This window comes from Heliangelus exortis, chromosome 9, assembly GCF_036169615.1.
Source record: "Heliangelus exortis chromosome 9, bHelExo1.hap1, whole genome shotgun sequence".
NCBI classification, from domain to species: Eukaryota; Metazoa; Chordata; class Aves; order Apodiformes; family Trochilidae; genus Heliangelus; species Heliangelus exortis.
This window is the reverse complement of record NC_092430.1, coordinates 24,207,729-24,227,966: the sequence shown is the minus strand read 5'-3', so window position 1 is coordinate 24,227,966 and position 20,238 is coordinate 24,207,729. Positions and strand designations below refer to the sequence as shown.

At 45.0% G+C, this 20,238-nt stretch overlaps 1 protein-coding gene across 1 annotated transcript; it reads right to left on the bottom strand.

Moving 5' to 3' along the window:
• Positions 1–8,169: 8,169 nt before the first annotated feature.
• On the bottom strand, positions 8,170–20,238 carry NMD3 (NMD3 ribosome export adaptor). Its single transcript, XM_071752763.1, has 15 exons — positions 20,176–20,238; positions 19,767–19,901; positions 18,851–18,947; positions 17,826–17,906; positions 17,345–17,473; positions 16,706–16,796; positions 16,446–16,524; positions 16,057–16,153; positions 15,659–15,776; positions 14,945–15,090; positions 14,182–14,294; positions 12,655–12,727; positions 12,069–12,175; positions 10,337–10,407; positions 8,170–8,476 (listed from the first exon to the last, which is right to left on the bottom strand). The coding sequence occupies exons 1-15, from the start codon at positions 20,217–20,219 to the stop codon at positions 8,343–8,345; spliced, it is 1,515 nt and encodes a 504-aa protein (XP_071608864.1). The 5' UTR covers positions 20,220–20,238; the 3' UTR covers positions 8,170–8,342.

Below are 20,238 nucleotides of genomic sequence, written 5' to 3'. Positions count from 1 at the left end.
TTTCTCATGGCCAACCTAAACCTCCCCTGGCACAACTTGAGCCCTCTTGTGCCCTCTTGTCTTGCTGAGAGTTGCCTGGGAAAAGAGCCCAACCCCCCCCTGGCTCCAACCTCCTTTCAGGGAGTTGGAGAGAGTGATGAGGTCTCCCCTGAGCCTCCTCTTCTCCAGCCTCAACACCCCCAGCTCCCTCAGCCTCTCCTCAGAGGATCTGTGCTCCAGTCCCTTCCCCAGCCCAGTTGCCTCCTTTGGACCTGCTCCAGCACCTCAATCTCCTTCCTGAGCTGAGGGGCCCAGAACTGGACACAGGACTCAAGCTGTGGCCTCCCCAGGGCTGAGCACAGGGACAAGTTCAGCTCCCTTTTGGCACTGGTAGCACTTCCATCCCCTGCCCCAGCTTCTTCTCCCACAAACAGCTGACAAACTTCCTCACAAAGCTGGAGAAGCTCTGGATCTGCAGGCAGAGCCCCAGACAGAGCCTGCCTGAGGTTGGTTGGGAGCTGCTGGGGGGCTGTGTCACCTCCTGCCTGTTATCAGCTTGCTTATCAAGGGACTCTCAGACCCTCAGTGCCTCTGCCTGCTGCAGGAGGTGGCTTCTGCCTCCCCAGCTCTGCCGTGGGGGCTGAGGGTTTGGGTGTGCACAGGAAAAGAGGTGGTGGGTGGGTGGGTTGGTTGGTTGGTTGGTTGGTTGGTTGGTTGGAGTTGTTGTCTGCAGGGGTTTGGTGTCAACCAGACACAGGGAGAGGAGGAGGTGGTTGCTCCTTGCCAGGCCTGCTGACCAGAGCCAGCAGCACCCTTGGATGTGCAGTACGTGCTGGCTGTAAAAAGGGATTAATTTCAGAGGTTGGAAATGTGGGTTTAAACTCTCAGTCTGAGCTAGGAAGGTTTCTGACACAGAACCAACCTGGGATTCTTCATGTCATTGCCATTCCTCACCTCTGTGGACAGGTCTGACCTCCCTGGCTGTGCCTGCACACAGGAGTTTCTGTCCCTGTCTGACAGATGGAAAAGGGAAGTGAGGGTGTTGTGGAGCACCATGCAGATCACTGTTTCCCTGACTTTTCCAAAGGAAGCTCATATTTAAATCGTACTCTTTACCAGTGCTGGTTCAGCAAGGGTTGAAACTAAAGGACAAAATAATAAACATCTGCTAAAGCAAAACAGCTCCTGCTGTTCCCTCTGAACTGTTTGATCTTTCCAGCTGTAATACCTAATGGTGGATCCACAGCATCCTCATTATGAAGGTTTATTATTGTAGGAGTTTTAAAGCTTATCTCTCATTAAGCTACAATCTGTATTTTATCAATCCAAATAGTTTAAAACTTCCTAAAGGCAATCAAGAGGATGATTTTTTTGTGCTCAGAACTTGACCTCCTCCACTCTTGATCCCTTCTAACAGTTTTTGGAGACCTCAGAGAAGTTCATGCTCCTTGTTGCTACTTTTATTGTTTTTCCTGCTCCAACATATGCATTTTCTCTATGCTGCTATTTACATCCCAGTGTACTTGGAGTTCTTATCTTAGCTATTCATTATCCAACTTGAAAATCCTGTTTCCAAGATGAACTTGTCAGCACTTAATAGCCTCTGCATCCCTGAGAACATAATCCTTTCCATCTTGCATGGAGATGTTCAGAGCAGTGTTGAGTTTACAACAGATCTGCTTCCTTTCACAAAGCTGACCTTGAATTCCTTATTCCTCAGATAAGACTTTCTGCCTCACTTCAGCTGAAACTACTCCATACTGCAGCTTAATTAAGAGTTTGGTTAATTACTTCTTCCTATATTGGTGATGTTTCCAGTACACATGGTAAATGCTGTATGGAACAGTACTTTTCTGGCTCTCTTTCAGAGGGAAGAACTGGGAAGTGTGAATGTTTCCCTGAGGAAGCCAGGGATTTGCTCCTCTTCCTCTCTGCACCACCAGCAGCTTCTCCCTCCTCTCACTGACTTTCCCACCTCCCCTATGAACTGCCTGCCCTGTCCAGGGAACTGGGATGGGAAGCACAGCTTGGGGTGCTGAGGTGTCCTCATGGATCCTGCAGCTGAAGAAGCTGAAGAGGAGGCAGCAGTGTGCCCAGGTGGCCAAGAAGGCCAATGGCATCCTGGGCTGGCTCAGGAAGAGCGTGGCCAGCAGGTCCAGGGAAGGGATTCTGCCCCTGTGCTCAGCCCTGGGGAGGCCACAGCTTGAGTCCTGTCTCCAGTTCTGGGCCCCTCAGCTCAGGAAGGAGATTGAGGTGCTGGAGCAGGTCCAAAGGAGGCAACTGGGCTGGGGAAGGGACTGGAGCACAGATCCTCTGAGGAGAGGCTGAGGGAGCTGGGGGTGTTGAGGCTGGAGAAGAGGAGGCTCAGGGGAGACCTCATCACTCTCTCCAACTCCCTGAAAGGAGGTTGGAGCCAGGGGGGGGTTGGGCTCTTTTCCCAGGCAACTCTCAGCAAGACAAGAGGGCACAAGAGGGCTCAAGTTGTGCCAGGGGAGGTTTAGGTTGGCCATGAGAAAGAATTTCTTTCTGGAGAGGGTGCTCAGCCATTGGAATGGGCTGCCCAGGGAAGGGGTGGATTCTCCATCCCTGGAGCTATTTCAAAAGAGCCTGGATGTGGCACTCAGTGCCATGGGCTGGGAACCACGGGGGGAGTGGAGCAAGGGTTGGACTTGATGAGCTCTGAGCTCCCTTCCAACCCAGCCCATTCTAGGATTTTATGAACTGCATGACCCCAAAACATTGTCCCTTCTCCTATGGCTAAATTGGTTAGAAATCACTTTTTTGGATAGAAAGTCAACAAAACAACACTCCAGAAGAACCTAGTATGTCAAAAAGCTGTTTCTACAGAGGCTTTATGTTAACATTTTATATGTATAATGAGATTATGTATGGTTTGAAGGCCAGAGGAAAAGCTCTCCTCACCCCTCCTCCTGACACTGCTCCTCTTTCAGGATACACAGCTGATGAGTCTGCAGGTGCTTCAGCTTTCCACCACCATGTCATTCCTGACCTTGCTGAAATCACTTTGTAATCACCAGATAAAAAAAAAAGAACCCACAGCAAAGCCCCTGAGAGAATTCATATCCTGTAATCTTTCCTAGCTGAAAGTCTTATCTGAAGCTACCCAAGGCTGCTTTCCCTCACACTGCCATGCAGGGCTAATTCCTCTGCAAATGAAGTGATGCATTAGAGGGCATTAAACACTTCAACTTGACTCCTGATTTTTTTTTTTTTTATTTATTTTTTTTTTGCATTGTATTAGAAACCTCCGTGAAAATAATTTCATTTTGAGATGAAATAAACTTTATCTTGCATCCTGCTGTGGTGCAGGGAATCGTGTATGAACTGCACCAGGTGGCCATTTGGGGAGGTACCACAGTGCTGGGGCTCTCAGTGACACCTACAAAAGGTTTCTGGGGGGGATATTAAAAAATCAAAGCAAAAAGACCTGGAGTAGCTACAAATACCTAAAATTTTATTCAACCCTGTCACTCAGATCTAGACAAAGTGCCTGGAAATCCCCCTCCCTGGGGGACTCAGGGCTCCTCAAGGACCTAATTCTGTTTTTTTTTCAAGAAGATCATTTATTTTTTAAGAAAAAGGCTGAAACAAATCTAGGGCTTCCAATTATTTTCAGGGTTTTCTCTCCTGCTGCATTCATACCCACTAAAATATGTCAAGATTTCATACATTTGCATAAATTCATTTCAGCAGAGGTCTGGGTTAAAAATTGCAGCCCTTTCCATGTCAGACCCACCCTAAAAGGCCCAAATTAAAAAAAAAACATAATAAAGATGTTAATCATAATTGTTACAGCCCATACAGCATTAAGTCCCATCATGCAGAGTGGCATCCAAACAACCTGCCCAACAATTTACACCTTAGTTTCCTTCTACCTTACAAAACTTTAAACAGCAAAGATCATTATAAAATAGACTTTCAAGGTTTTTTTTCAGCCCTTGGCACACCTAAAACATTTTCTTAACTGGTGTAAAAAAGGTTAGTTATGGATTGGTGCCACACATCATAATTTTGTTTCATAAAACTGAATACACCAAGGCACTTCTCTTTCTTGACAATTATTATTTGGGTTTTCATCAAGGAACTGAAATCCTGGCAAGTTTTAAACTTCACCCCTTGCTTCTTCTATGCCTCAACCAGGTTCCTATCTCTAAGCTTCCAATGAGGGTAAAGCACAGAAAACAGTTTTTAAATTCTGAGGGCAATAAAACCCTTTGCTAGGCAATTCTGTTCTGCAGTCAGGTACAGCAAACATTGCCAAAACCCCTCTGAAACCCAACCCGAGTCTCACCCCTATATTTAACTGTTCTGGGAGAATGCAGCTAAAAAAAGTGACCCTGGTAAGCAGAGCTGAATCTGCTGGCAGAAGCAGCAGTTTGCTGGGAATAAGTCCTCTAAAAAACCAAACTGAAAGCAGCTTTTGGGTTATTTTTCCTCAGGCTGGTGTGATTTTAAACTGAAATGAAAATATTAGGAGCTGCATGGGCATAGCAATAAGTTTTTGAGAGTTTATGGTTCTTTTTTTTTAGGAGAGCTGAGGAGCTTGCTCTGGGGGGGCAGGGACATGAGGGAAGGGTGACACCAGGTGGATTGTCACATCCATCACAGGCACAGCTCAGCTTTTCCAGAACTGGCAGTGAGGGGAGGGCTGCTGCCTCCCCCCAGGATTTCACAGCCTTTCAGGCAAAATGTGTTTGGTCATTCCTAGAAAGATCCCCACAGCAAACCGTATTCCACCTTCAAACCGATCCAATTACAGGAAGAATAATTAGTTACCCACAGCAGACTCTGAGCAACTTGGCTGCAGATGGAACATGTCCTGCTTTGTGTGCTCTCCAGCCTGCACCCAGCTCCTATTACACAGTTCTCCACAGCTTCTCCCCTGACGATTTAATCTGATTTTAATTTTTATATAGAATAACTTTGAATTTCAATAAAATCACACTAATACCTCAAGTGCTCCTGGTACCTACTGCACACACTGCTCTCACTAAGGCACCTGAAAGCCAAAAAAAGAAGTGATTCACTGGTGAACAGAATGGAAATTGAGCACTAAAACCCCACAAAGTTTAGATCTGGTATTTTCCCTCTTTCCTTCCCCCCAGTAAAAGGGGGAACACAAGTGCAACTCCATTACCTTGGGTAACTTCTCCTCACCACTCCTAGCCAGGGGAGTTCATCTGACAGGGCTGAGAGGCTGGAGGAAGCTTTGTTTGGTTTCTCACTGGGAAATCCTTGCTTCAAAGAACAAAATGTTTTCTGTTTTGAAGGATGAAACTTCTCTGCTGAAACAGAATCTCCTCAGCTGGCTGTGCTGGCTCTTTTTCTCTTCTTTTCTTTTCTTCTTTGCTATTCTCTTTTCTTCTTTTCTTTTCTCTTCTTTTCTTTTCTCTTTTCTTCTTTTCTTTTCTCTTTTCTTTTCTCCTCTTTTCTCTTTTCTCTTTTCTTTTCTCTTTTTTCTTTTCTCCTCTTTTCTCTTTTCTCCTCTTTTCTTTTCTCCTCTTTTCTCTTTTCTCCTCTTTTCTCTTTTCTCCTCTTTTCTCTTTTCTCCTCTCTTTTCTCCTCTTTTCTCTTTTCTTTTCTCCTCTTTTTTCTTTTCTTTTCTTTTTTCTTTTCTCTTTTCTTTTCTCCTCTTTTCTCTTCTCTCTTTTCTCCTCTTTTCTCTTTTCTTTTCTCTTTTCTTTTTTCTTTTCTTTTCTCTTTTCTTTTCTTCTCTTTTTTCTTTTAATAGTTTACAAAGTAATCTTTTTAGTCTTCTGACAAGTTCTCTTCAAATTTAACCATCCTGGAAGTCCTTCAGACACCTGTGTTCCTATCAGGCACTGCTGCTGTTTGGTACTCACTCTCACACACACACACATCCTGAAAACAACCCTCACTCTGCCCCAAGAAACCCCTTGGGGTGTTTTACTTTTACTCTTTTGATTCACAATTTCCCCAAATCTGGGTGGGAAGTAATCAGGAAGGAATTATGACTGGAGCAACTCAAATGAGAGAAGCTTTAAAGTGTGGCTCGATCCACAAAGAGATTTCCAGAAAGAGATGTGGGGTAGGTTGCAGCTTTTTATCAACAAACAATTAAATACTTTTTGTCAAATTACTTACCCAGTGTCAGTCAGAAGGCCCTGGCAAGCATTTCATTTGCTGCTACAGCCTCTTTTGGCTCCCAGCTGCTTAAGGGACACTATAAACTCAAGAACCTAAAATTACAACTTTGGTTTCAAGCAGAGGCAGCTTACCCACTCCCTGGAGAGCTGGCACCATGTGTTACCAGCCAGCAAACAAATGCACCCAAAGACAAGAAATAAAACTTAGACATCTGACTTGTCTGCACAGCACCTGTAGCATGGGATCTTTTAGCCCTTGCTGAAAGATGCCTGAAACCTCAGACATGCAACAGAGCATGGAGAAGGGAGGGGAAAGAAGAGGAACATCTGCAGTGACCCCCAGGGTGACAGCCAGGACACCAAGACATCTGCAGTTACTGAGAGAGACTAAAGAGGAAGGGAAAGGGCTGAGCAAAACAGCCCTGGTTAACAGCCCAGGAAGAGCGTGGCCAGCAGGTCCAGGGAAGGGATTCTGCCCCTGTGCTCAGCCCTGGGGAGGCCACAGCTTGAGTCCTGTGTCCAGTTCTGGGCCCCTCAGCTCAGGAAGGAGATTGAGGTGCTGGAGCAGGTCCAAAGGAGGCAACTGGGCTGGGGAAGGGACTGGAGCACAGATCCTCTGAGGAGAGGCTGAGGGAGCTGGGGGTGTTGAGGCTGGAGAAGAGGAGGCTCAGGGGAGACCTCATCACTCTCTCCAACTCCCTGAAAGGAGGTTGGAGCCAGGGGGGGGTTGGGCTCTTTTCCCAGGCAACTCTCAGCAAGACAAGAGGGCACAAGAGGGCTCAAGTTGTGCCAGGGGAGGTTTAGGTTGGCCATGAGAAAGAATTTCTTTCTGGAGAGGGTGCTCAGCCATTGGAATGGGCTGCCCAGGGAAGGGGTGGATTCTCCATCCCTGGAGCTATTTCCAAAGAGCCTGGATGTGGCACTCAGTGCCATGGGCTGGGAACCACGGGGGGAGTGGAGCAAGGGTTGGACTTGATGAGCTCTGAGCTCCCTTCCAACCCAGCCCATTCTGTGATTCTATGACAAAAAAAGCTTTATTACAACTCCCCCTTTGCCTGCCAACAACAGGAGGTTTGTTACCAAGCTATGCAAGGTAAAGGCTTCATCAATTTTACCTCTGACAGAAAAAAAATTCACCACCCAAAACACATCCAGGCACAGAATGTGTTTACTGGCTACAGGGTACACATGAAAGTCCTTCAATTTCCAGAGATTTGGCCCAGTGGTCACTAAAATTGAGTTTATCTACATCTCTCCAGCACTACCAGCAGGTGTAACTGCTGTAAAATGTGTAATAAAATGTTTTCATTGCTTCCATACTTATATGGAATTAAAACAGATGTACATGCACATAAACTCCTAAAATTTCTACTGAACCAGCTTTGTGCAGGGAAGTGAATTCAAACCAGATGAATGCAAGTCTGTAATGTCCTCCTACACCACCTGTGTCCTCTTCAGGCTTTGTGGTAGAGAAAAATATGATTTTTAAGTTAACTAAATAATGCTGGACCCAAAATAACTGTGTGGGGCTTTTTTTAATAGTTTATACTTGGTGGATTAATTAGACATTATGCAGATTGCTACATGGCATGGAATATAATTCTGAACAATATTCATTACATTTCACAGAATTTTCCAGTCTTTCAGATCAAGGGCTGCAGTTTCCATCAGTTTCCAGGGAAGTTTTTCATGTGTGTATTTGGAGTTCCCTTAGCAAAGGGAACAGAAGACACATTCCTGAGCTTCCCCAAAATATTGTTACAGGGAATTTTTTAGCAGCACCATAAAAGGCTTCAAATTATTGTAGCAAAAAGATTAAGACAGGAAAAATCCTTCCCCTGTGAAGAAGGAAAGCAAGAAGTGGTAGGTAGGTTCTCTACCTACAAATCTAGCAAACCAGAATGGAATCTCTCCCTCTGGACTTCCTTCCTTACCAACTGTCTTCAGGAAAAGACAATTATTATTCCCAAAACATAACCCTGAAGGAAGTCAGATGGTCTTTATACTGCAGGGAGAGAACACTCAGAGATGGGAAGAACTGCTGGAACTTAGACAGCAGCACTTGCATCAGAAATTTACCTTTAAATGCTGAATATTGTATATAAAATATAAATTCAAGACCATGATGAAGAGGTGTAGTGGTAGTTATCACACTACTTTCCATGTGATCTGCAATGTTTGCTTGTGTTTTGGGCAATTTTTCCTCACCAAAGGGATATTTACTGCTTTAAGGAATTATTCTGTCATCATATTTGCTCCCTCTCCACCAGTGGCATCCTCAGAAATGTGGAGATCCTCCAGCATCTCAGCCAGACTGATTCGGGGTGTCCCATCATCATCTGTGTCACTCTCCACTGGGATATCTGCATCTAAAAAAGCAACAGGGAAAAGCAAACAAACACCTGAGCAAAGAGATCCCAAAACCCCAAGGAATAAGAGGGGAAAAAAGCCCCAGTCCCCAAAACAAGCAACAAAACACAGAACCCAAACCAATCCCTCCTAAAACCCAACAATTTGGGAAGAGGGGAAAAAAAAAACAACCCAGTCCCCAAAACAAGCAACAAAACACAGAACCCAAACCAATCCCTCCTAAAACCCAACAATTTGGGAAGAGGGGAAAAAAAAGAAACCAGCCCCCAAAACAAGCAACAAAACACAGAGCCCAAACCAATCCCTCCTAAAACCCAACAATTTGTGAAAAGGGGAAAAAAAAAACAACCCAGCCCCCAGAACAAGCAACAAAACACAGAACCCAAACCAATCCCTCCTAAAACCCAACAATTTCTGAAGAGGGGAAAAAAAAAACACCCAGCCCCCAAAACAAGCAACAAAACACAGAGCCCAAACCAATCCCTCCTAAAACCCAACAATTTGTGAAAAGGGGAAAAAAAAAAACACCCAGCCCCCAGAACAAGCAACAAAACACAGAACCCAAACCAATCCCTCCTGAAACCCAACAATTTGTGAAGAGGGGAAAAAAAAACACCCAGTCCCCAAGACAAGCAAAAAAACACAGAACCCAAACCAATCCCTCCTAAAACCCAACAATTTGTGAAAAGGGGAAAAACAACCCAGCCCCCAAAACAAGCAACAAAACACAGAACCCAAACCAATCCCTCCTAAAACCCAACAATTTGGGAAGAGGGGAAAAAAAACAACACCCAGTCCCCAAAACAAGCAACAAAACACAGAACCCAAACCAATCCCTTCTAAAACCCAACAATTTGTGAAAAGGGGAAAAAAAAAAAACACCCAGTCCCCAAAACAAGCAACAAAACACAGAACCCAAACCAATCCCTTCTAAAACCCAACAATTTGTGAAAAGGGGAAAAAAAAAAACACCCAGCCCCCAAAACAAGCAACAAAACACAGAACCCAAACCAATCCCTCCTAAAATCCAACAGTTTCTGAAGAGGGGAAAAAACCAAACCCAGCCCCCAAAACAAGCAACAAAACACAGAACCCAAACCAATCCCTCCTGAAACCCAGTAATTTGTGAAGAGGGGAAAAAAACCAACACCCAGCCCCAAAACAAGCAACAAAACACAGAACCCAAAGCAATCCCTCCTAAAACCCAGTAATTTGTGAAAAGGGGAAAAAAAAAACACCCAGCCCCCAAAACAAGCAACAAAACACAGAACCCAAACCAATCCCTCCTAAAACCCAACAATTTGTGAAGAGGGGAAAAAAAACCAACCCAGCCCCCAAAACAAGCAACAAAACACAGAACCCAAACCAATCCCTCACAAAACCCAACAATTTCTGAAGAGGGGAAATAAAACCCCAGTCCCCAAGACAAGCAACAAAACATAGAACCCAAAGCAATCCCTCCTAAAACCCAACAATTTGTGAAAAGGGAAAAAAAAAAACACCCAGTCCCCAAGACAAGCAACAAAACACAGAACCCAAACCAATCCCTCCTAAAACCCAACAATTTGTGGTGATTGCCCTCATGGAAGATGCTGAATTAAGTATCCAATCCTTCTCCCAGCAACAAGTTTTGGGTGCAGGAGAAAACAGGTTTCCCTCTCTTGTGTGAAAGGCAAACAAAAAGCAAACATCCATTCAGGGCACATAAAACACACTGGATGCCTGAAGCTGTTCCATGGCAGCATTTCTCTGGGCATGAGGAGGTTCAAAGGATCCAAACTGAGAACTTCAGTAAAAATATTTTTACCCCAAGAGCCCTGATCTAGTTCCATGCAGTTAACTGGCTGCAAAGGCCTTACTTCTGTAAATGTTGACATTCTTCCGTATGGCTTCATCCTCTTCCAGATCTTCAAGGAAGTCCTGGTACTGCCTGTAAAAGAAGTTTCATATATTGGTTCACTTTTCTTCTGGATTTAGGCAAAGTTATAAAACAAAATCAAATCCAAGAAAGCATTTGTGGAAGAACTGCAACCTGCAGTCTCTCAGACATTGTTTGATATCATTCCTGTGTTTCCATCTCATCCTTTCTGCCCTTTTTATTAGCACCCAGTAGTTTCCAATAACTTCAGCTGCCTGTCCTCATTTAACTCTAATTGCCTCGTTGTTTCCAGTCATTATTAGAATCTCCTGCTGCTTTATCAGCTTTCTCACTGAACAAAGGAGTGAGGAGCACGGTTTTCACCAAAAAGCCTCCCTCTAGACACAGTCAGGTGCAGACACAATGTTTCCACTTGTCTCATAATTTAAACTCTTGTTGGCAAAAATAATAAGAACTGTTTCAATACTTTGCAGCAGTAAGCTGGAAAAGACAGCAGTGTTAAGATTGCAGGATTTAGGCTGTTTCCACACACCCCTGGTCCTGCTGTCCTCAGCATCCTGAGGACCTGGCAGTCAAGACAGGAGAAGTGTAAGGAAGGTGGCTTGAAGCACCTCCTGAGAGAAGGAACCACGTGGAGAGGCCCTGCTGCTTGGAGAACACTTTTACAGCTCTGTCCCTGAGCCTGCCTCAAGCTCCAGCAGAACCAGCAACCTTTGCTTGTGCCCCCTTCAGAGCAGCACAGCAGGGCAGGTGTCAGACCAGCCTTCCTCCTCAGCAGAAGCTGAGAAATCCTAGAATGGGCTGGGTTGGAAGGGAGCTCAGAGCTCCTCAAGTCCAACCCTTGCTCCACTCCCCCCGTGGTTCCCAGCCCATGGCACTGAGTGCCACATCCAGGCTCTTTTGAAATAGCTCCAGGGATGGAGAATCCACCCCTTCCCTGGGCAGCCCATTCCAATGCCTGATCACCCTCTCCAGAAAGAAATTCTTTCTAATGTCCAACCTAAACCTCCCCTGGCACAACTTGAGCCCTCTTGTGCCCTCTTGTCTTGCTGAGAGTTGCCTGGGAAAAGAGCCCAACCCCCCCCTGGCTCCAACCTCCTTTCAGGGAGTTGGAGAGAGTGATGAGGTCTCCCCTGAGCCTCCTCTTCTCCAGCCTCAACACCCCCAGCTCCCTCAGCCTCTCCTCAGAGGATCTGTGCTCCAGTCCCTTCCCCAGCCCAGTTGCCTCCTTTGGACCTGCTCCAGCACCTCAATCTCCTTCCTGAGCTGAGGGGCCCAGAACTGGACACAGGACTCAAGCTGTGGCCTCCCCAGGGCTGAGCACAGGGGCAGAATCCCTTCCCTGGACCTGCTGGCCACGCTCTTCCTGAGCCAGCCCAGGATGCCATTGGCCTTCTTGGCCACCTGGGCACACTGCTGCCTCCTCTTCAGCTTCCTGGCAATCCAGACTCCCAGCTCCCTTTCTGCCACTCTGTGCCCAGCCTGGAGCTCCCCATGGGGTTCTTGTGTTGAACCTCATCCCCTTGGGATCAGCCCAACTCTCCAGTCTGTCCAGGTCCCTCTGCAGAGCCCTCCTGCCTTCCAGCTGACCCACACTTCCCCCCAGCTTGGTGTCATCTGTGAATTTGCTGATGATTTGTAATAGAAATGGGATTTCTAGACTCAGCATCCTGGAGAAGGGGGAGTGAAAAGCTTCATGGCAGACACCAAACCTTTCATCATCTGTATCTGGGCCTTCTCTGTCCCTCTCCAGCTCCTTCAGCTTCCAGTTCCTGCGCCGCTGGCGTTTGGTGCGGTCGTAGCTCTTCTTGATTAACACCTGGAGTGACACCAGCATGGATTTACACACACACACACCTGGAATTCCACTGAGGACACCCTCAAAATCTTAAACAACCCCTGAGATTAGACCTGGGCAACTGTAAAACCCATTGAACAACAGGCAGGGTCAGCCTGGCACTCACCAGTTTTCTACAGAACCTGTAAAGCATTTAACAACTCAAAAGGTTTCCAAATGCTCTGAATTTTGTCCTGAAAAGGATTCACACACACAAACACTGGAGATGTTCACCAGAGTGTGAACAATATCAGCACAAGTTAAAGCAAATGTATTATTTAACCACCACTTGAAGAACTGAAGCAGAGAAAATAATTCTCCAAGTGGAGATGCTGCTCAAATTTCAATATTAATATTCCCTCTTCCTCCAGGCAACTTGTGAGGATTCATTATAAAATCATCATTCAAAATACCCCTGAGTAACACAGAGAAGTTTGTACAGAGAAATGAAATGGTCTTACCACATCAGGCATGTTGTGGGGGTTCATCTTATTGGCAAACTCATCATTTAAGTTGCAGTTTGCCAGGTCAAATCTGGAATAAAAAGAGGGATTTTTAAGCCCCCCCTTCTAAGTCAGTCTCTAAAACTGAATTCAGTGCAGGGTGTGTTTGCATTAGAGAACAGCACAGAGGAAGTTACAGCTCCTGAGAAAAGAGAAATGTTTCCAAATGAAGTGGAGAGGAAATGAAAAAATCCACATCAATGTGCAGGTGCAGTGTCCTGGTTTGGGCCAGGATAAAGGGGATTTTCTGTCTTGTACTTTTGCTTTTAGCTCAGTCTCTTGTAAGTAGCTGCACTTGCTGAAATTAACAGCAAGTTTCTCACTCAGTGTCTGCTTCTAGGACTGATCACACTGATGTTTACAGTTACTGCTAGAAACTGGGATGCAGAGCCAAGGGCACTGCTCAGCTCTGAGGAACATTTTACCCTCCAGAAGGAATAAAGAGGTCCCACCTGCAGCCTCCTTTGGGGAGGAAGGGACAAGAGAGATGCCAGAATTGACCAAACAGAGGATTCCACCCCATACACCTCATACTCAGGAGAAATTGGAGGCATCACAAGGGTCAAGCCAGCTTCCTGCCCTTCCTGCTTCCCTTCCTTCACCCGTTCCCTGTTTCCTTCAGCATCCTGGGAGGATTCCATCCCTTCCTCTGCCTGTGCTCCTGATCCATCCCAGCCTGGATCTGTGTGTTCCTGCCTCCAGCTCCCAACTGCTCCTGACTCCAGGATTCCAGCCTGGACTTTCCCAGGGCTGCCCTGCAGCCTCTGTGGTGACTTGAGAGTTACTGGGGGAAAAGAGGGAGGAATGTGGTATCCATTTGCCTGTATATTTGTATATATTTAGCAATTTTTCCTATTTCTCATTCCTGTTTCATTAAAGCTGTGTAGTTTAGTTCCCAATCCATCAGTCTCTCTCCCTTATTCTCTCTCCTTTCTTTATCAGGGAGGAGAGAGATTAATAGAGAGCAGCTGTTATTTGGTTTAATTGCCAGGCCAGTGTTAAACCCTGACGTGTAGTGACTGTGAATAACTCTGGGAAGCTGCTGTTCCCAAATTCTGCTCCCCAGCCTCCTGAACCCAAACAGCAATACCCACCAAGGTTCCCTTGGCCTTAAGACAGCTCAAATACCATCCCTGTTTCTGCCTTTTGGAGAATTACCCAATTTGCCCGATCTTAACAGAATTTCACATTCCATTGCCACAGATAATTCTCACTATTAAACTAAAAGGTCTTGCCTGGTGTTTTAAAAAATCCCTCCCATCTCCTTGTGTCTAAACTGCTACTCCCATCTGCACTCTCAAGTCAATACTTCAGCTGTTCCTAACAGCCCATTTCACAGGAGGATTTCTGCTAAAAAAAAAAAGATTTCCTCATTAGGGCCATCTCTTCATGGCCAGGATGAAAGGAACACAGAAGCCTGTGGGGGATCCAGAGAATTCAGTCCTGAAATAATCATTTAATTTAAAAACAAGAAACAGAACAAACCCCAAGACAAGGTCTCCAGGATTCAGGATGTGTCCCAGGTGAGTAGAGCAGAAGTACTGATGGTCTGTGTTCAGCTCTGAGGTTTTCTGCACCCAAGCCTCAGCCAGTGTGTGCTTGAGGAATGGAAAATAAAACACTTTTGTAATCCAACACAACTCACTGTCCTCTTACAACATTTGCACTGTTGTCTTCCTGTTTTAAACTACATTTATAATTAGACTTGGATTTCCACATCAAGTATCCAATGTATTTTTGTTACTCCTCATTTGTAATCTCAGCCCAAGTAAGGGAATGGACACACCAACAACTTTGCACATGAATTCCACAGGACTTGTTTGGTGGTTTTTTTAGTATTTCATAACTTTTAACCATATATAGCTCTTGACTGAGAAGCAAATGTTTGGTACTGATTCATTAACTGATTTAAAAGCAATGGGTTTATACTTCAAGAAGAACAATCTAAAGAAGAAGAGCTGCAAAGTTATTATAAATAAATTTCAGTAATGATGGTAACAAGTAGAGTTAAAACCCTTCAATGGAAGACAAATTCTGGAAGTGGAATTCACACACCACCTGTGCCATCTCCAAGCAAAAAAAAAACATTCTGCACATCTTCCTGAGAAGAACTTTTGCCAGTGACAAGGCACAGGAACACCTGCAACTGACTGTGCAAGGTGGAATGGATCAAAACCAGAAATTCAGCTGAGCAGGAGAGGGGAGAGGAAGGCCCCAAACATGGAATCAAACTAAGAGGAAGTCCTACCTTGTTTGATTTGGCCCCTGCTCCTGCCCCTTTCTTCTTTTCTTGAACCCTGTTGATATCCATAATGATAAATTCCTCCAGCTGTTTGGGGTGGAACAAGCTATGGAAAGGGTGGCGCCAGTAGGTGTTGCCATCAATTTCAGCAACTGGAAAGAATCAAAAAAACCCAAAACCACCCCATGGGCAAAGATCTTCTTGCAAAGAAATTCAAAGCAAACATCAGGCAACTGCCAAATGCATTTTGTTGAAGTTTGTCATGGTAACTCAAGTGTTTAGGACATGCCTCATGTTGCAGACCTGTGTCACAGGAACAGTTGATCTGGGAGAGCCAAATCACACCTCAGGTGTCCAAAACCACAGACTTTTTATCCCCAAAAAGGATTCTCCTGGATGTATCCTAATTAAAGTAACTTACCAGCAAATAGCAATCAGAGCACAGGGATTTTGGTATCAAAGGGGCTGGTTTCACAATCCAGTGAAATAGAGGAATACACCTGACAAAAATAAGTGCTCTGCAGAGACCAAAAACATCCAGAAGTTGGCAGTGAGCCTGCACATTTTGCCTGGGACACTGTGGAAATCAAACTTGAAGGACTGCATCTTAGATTGCTATGAAATTTCTATGCCAGTGATTGTATCAGGGTCTAAGAAAATAAGATTTAATGAAAACAAGAGTGATAAAATTGTGCCAAGGGAAGAGAACCCCCAACTTACTCTGCAGAGTGCTAGGATCAATGAGGTGGATGGTGCTTGTCACCCTGATGCACACACAGATCTGGCTCATGTTACCAAGGCTCTGGGCCAGTTTTGGTGACAGGCAGACAACATTGTCCTGCATACAGACAGAAAAAAAAAAATTCACACCTGTATTTCCTTCATTTTTAATCACAAGATTAAATCTTCAGAAAAACCTGGAGCAGATTTTTAAGCTTGTGTTTTCAAGTCTTCACCCAGTGTCAGCAAACAACCTCTCTGAGGTAGCTGCTTTCCATGCTTTATTAAGAGTAGATCCCTCCAGAACCCCAAATCCACACCCAACCAGGACCTCATCACCAAACCCAAACTCTACCCACATTGTGCAACACCCTGAAGATGAAACAGAGCAAAGTTACCTTGCAGATTGGAACAATTTCCACAGAGAAAGTGCTTTTGTAGTTGTATACATTACTATGAATATCATGAGAGATCAAACGTTGGGATGATTTTGCTCTGTAAAACATAAAAATAGAGCTTTTAGGCAACTTGGAACAGGAGATAATCAGCAATGAAAGTGTAGAGCTCTGTACCATAAAGCCAAAAATTAAGGAAACACAAAAATGCAGGAGGGTTTGTTTTAAAATGGATGTTGGTTTTACAAGTGGAAACCACGGGACTGCTGTAGAAGGGACCTGTTCCAACAGGTCCTTTACACTTGCACTTAGAAAATTCATTAAAAATGAAGGATTAAAGACATTTCCCAAAAGCTTTTGAGTAGTCAAGGCAATAAGAATAAATGGTTTACCTAGATGGAACTGTACACTGCAGAAAGTCCACCATCTTCTGGGCCTGTTGCTTTGAAGAATAATAAAAATCCAGCCCATCTTAAAGAAAAGAAAGCTCAATGAACATATTTATTTCAAATATTATTAATTTTTTTTCAAATTACAATGCACAGGGTAAGCAATATGCTGCTTACCTGTACACAGCTGCTTCTGCTAGCACCTTCCAGGCTAGAACAGGTGAGGAGATTCCACCTCAAGGCTACCAAAGCACCACACTTACCATGGATTTCCTTGATGCGAAGTGTATTTTGATGAAGTCTGTGTTTTAAAATCAGCTGCTCCAAATAGTAAAAAGTCTTCTTGTGCTGAGTCTAAAAACCAAGATAAAATTATCAAGGTTATTTAAGGACTGCCCAGTGCAAATGCAGAAGGAATATTTATATCAAAAGACCATCTGGAGGAGGAACAATCCGAGCTCTGCTCGCTCCAAGTAACCAAAAAGATCTCAGAGATGTGCTCTGTATATCCCCAATTATTTAAAGCTTTTGTTTATTACTTTTGTAATAAAAAATAATTGGTAGCTAAAGATATCATTTTCTTCAAACAAGATTTAAATATTAAAAAAAAAACCACAACTGTACTACTGTTTCTAACACTGCCTTAAAATAAAGGATATTGAGTATTTCCCCCTGCCAGCCACCACTTAAAAAGAATAAAAAAGAATGTGCTGATAATGCTGGGGAGTGGAGAGGAAGTTTTTCTAAACTGAAAAATCAGTAAGAAAAAAAAACCCACTGTGAACACAAAATGTTTTCCTGGGGCAGTGTGCAAATGTGAGTGCATCTCTTCCTGAGAAAACGACAAAGATTTGAACCTGATTGTTCTGCCAAAAACCCCAAAATTCAGTTTTTGCCCCTACCTTTTGTCTGACTTGGACCACAGCTTTCCAAAAATCCTTGGCTTCAATCCTGTGGCAGTCTTCACACATCTGAGACTGAACTATGTATTCTACCACAAACACTTGCTGAAGAACTGCTCCATTCATCACCTGCAAAAAAAAAAAAAAAAAGGTTAAAAAGTCTCCTCATTAGCCTGGCCAACATTCTGCAATAAGTTCCACACTACATTATGGGACAGACAGCTATATTTGGGTCACAAATAATAGTGTTTTCCCATTTTTACTGCAACAGCCCATAACCTTCTTCAATCTGTGAGGAATGGCATTTTAAAGACAAATTTTAGGCAGGATGGAATCAATACTCCTTCACAGTAAGCACATGCTGGACTTTACCTATGAGAACCACTCACATAAAATGTAATAATAATTAAAAAAAAACTAAATAAAATCAGACTATTTGCCATAAAACTTTTAAAAAAGCCACACACTATGCTCCAGTTACCTCTTTCTGAACAGTCAGTTTCAGCTTCAGCCTCTTAGAGTGTGGTTCAGTCCAAATAAAGCCTGCATCAATCAGCCTCACCTGGCAGTGGGAAAAAAGAAGAAGAACTCAGCTCCTGCCAGCACCTCTGCTGGTACAGGTGTTAAAAACTTGCAGTTCTACCTCCTGGAAAATTGATGGTGAAGTTCACTGCTCCTCAACCAAGTGAGGAAATTAATAACCTTCATTAAAACCAAATTAAGAGTGTGCAGCTGGAACACAGGGGCTGATCTACCTAAACTGCTGGAGGTTGGAGATGAGCAGGATCCAGCAGGATTTCTGGGTGCTGCCAAAGTGAAGAGTAAAAAGGACTTCTGGGCTTAAAAACCAATTTAATCCCCAAAACTAAAAAAAAACATGCATTTACTGTAACAAAAGTTTTGTACATTTAAATCCCAGCCCAACAGCAAGAAGCTCAATGAGGCACCCTAAATTCAAAGCTTGAGCACTGCAGTAACATTTTTTTAAATTTTTTTTTTGCTTAAAACAGTATCTCAGATTTTTTTTCCTCTGCCAAGATTCTGAAACTGATATACACTTTGTTGATGTAGAGGTGAAACATCCAGCTTTGTCTACACACAGACCTCTGCAGCTCCTTTTCATTCCACAATCAGGAAGCACAAGAATCATACTTAAATTTTAAGAATACACAGAAAAAATTAAAAACTAAGGTGCATTAAAAACAAGTTGGCTTCCTGCAGCTAATCCTGCTCAACTCCCACCTATGCAGCACACTGCATGCTTTGGAGTCACAGAATTGCACCACCAACTTCCACAGTATGCTGGAAATTTTTTGTTAAAACCTTTCCTTGCTGAATCCTCCCAAATTCCAGTATATTTTGCATGAAATAAGGTTGTTATTCTTTATGCTTAATATAAATCACTTTATTACCTCTACAAGAGCACAAACAGCTGCTCTGGAAGGCTCAAACCCTACAGAACTTGATTTTGGGTGATAAAACTTGACAAGCTGTGAAAATACCCACCCTGCTCAGTGAAGCTTTGATTTTTTTGAGGCACAAAGCAAGCAGCTCCCTCGATTCCAGAGTGCACTGAACCCAGGTTCCTGGAGGCTGGAGATACCTGTGGCACAGGAAGCATTTTACTCCAGGTGAATCCCTCAAAAAATTGGAGCAGTTCTCATCTTTAAAACTTTTTAAAAAACAACAGCTTTTTGCCTCCATGCAGCCCAAGCCCCATCTGTACCAATCTGCCTCATTTATATCAGGCACTCACTCAGAAGCATCTTCTGGACAAAGCCACAGCTTTCCCACTTCCACAGGAAATATGGGAATATTGGGAACAGATAGGATACACAATACAGAATATATAGGGTAGATTTTGGGTACATAACACAGGATATGGAGCCATGTGCTGGAAAAGTCCTGGGATGACAGCTTGGAAGGGACCTCAAAGACCACAGTGACCCAGGTGAGGGGACCCACTGCTCCTCCCCTCGGAACCTGGGGGCATTCCTCCCCTCAGAACCGGGCCCACTGCTCCTCCTCCCCTCAGCATCGGGCCCGATGCTCCCTTCAGAACCGGGCCCACTGCTCCTCCCCCTCAGAACCGGGCCCGATGCTCCCCTCGGAACCGGGGGGCATTTCTCCCTTCAGAACCGGGCCCACTGCTCCTCCTCCCCTCAGAACCGGGCCCAATGCTCCTCCCGTCAGAACCGGGCCCAATGCTCCCCTCAAAATCGCGGTGCATTCCTCCCCTCAGAACCGCGCCCGATGCTCCTCGTCCCCTCAGAACCGGGCCCGTGCTCCTCCCCTCAGAATCGAGGTGCATTCCTCCCCTCAGAACCGGGCCCGATGCTGCTCCTCCCCTCAGAACCGGGCCCCCTTCTCCCCTCAGGAGGGGTTCCAGCCATGGCAGCTGGAGCGGGCCGGGGCTGCCCACCTTTCACACTGCTTGCAGAAGTGGAGGGTGCCCTGTTTGGGGATCCCCTCGGTGATGTCCACCTGGGCCCGCAGGCACCCCACGCACATGTTGGCTGGGTTGGGCGGGATAGGAACGCCGCACTGGCAGCAGAGGCTGGAAGAGAAGAAAGGAACAAACCAGTCCCCAACACGAAGCCTAGAGAGAGGCAGGTCACCTTTTAAAATTTATTCATTTATCTTTAGAAAATCCGTGCCCTAGGAGAGCCACGGGTGTCTTTTCCTTCTCCCTCCCCCCCCCCTCAAGTTTAAGGCCTTCTCCTTACCCCCCCCACCCCGCGGCAGCGCGGAGCCCCGAGGACGCGTCCGAAAAAAGCAAAAAGGAAAAGCCAAAAAGCACAAAGCAAATCCCGGCTGCCCACCCCGCTTACATATTGCCCTGGGTAGGGGCTGCCGGTCCCGTCATGTACTCCATGGCTGCGGAAACCCATGAG

Bases quoted from the DNA above. Each gene is read 5' to 3' on its own strand.
- NMD3 (XM_071752763.1), bottom strand. From the start codon at position 20,219: ATGGAGTACATGACGGGACCGGCAGCCCCTACCCAGGGCAATAT. The intron at 16,797-17,344 runs GTAGGGGCAAAA...CTTGGTTTTTAG, and splicing joins TGGTCCAAGTCAGACAAAAG to ACTCAGCACAAGAAGACTTT. The intron at 15,777-16,056 runs GTAACTTTGCTC...GTCTGTATGCAG, and splicing joins AAATTGTTCCAATCTGCAAG to GACAATGTTGTCTGCCTGTC.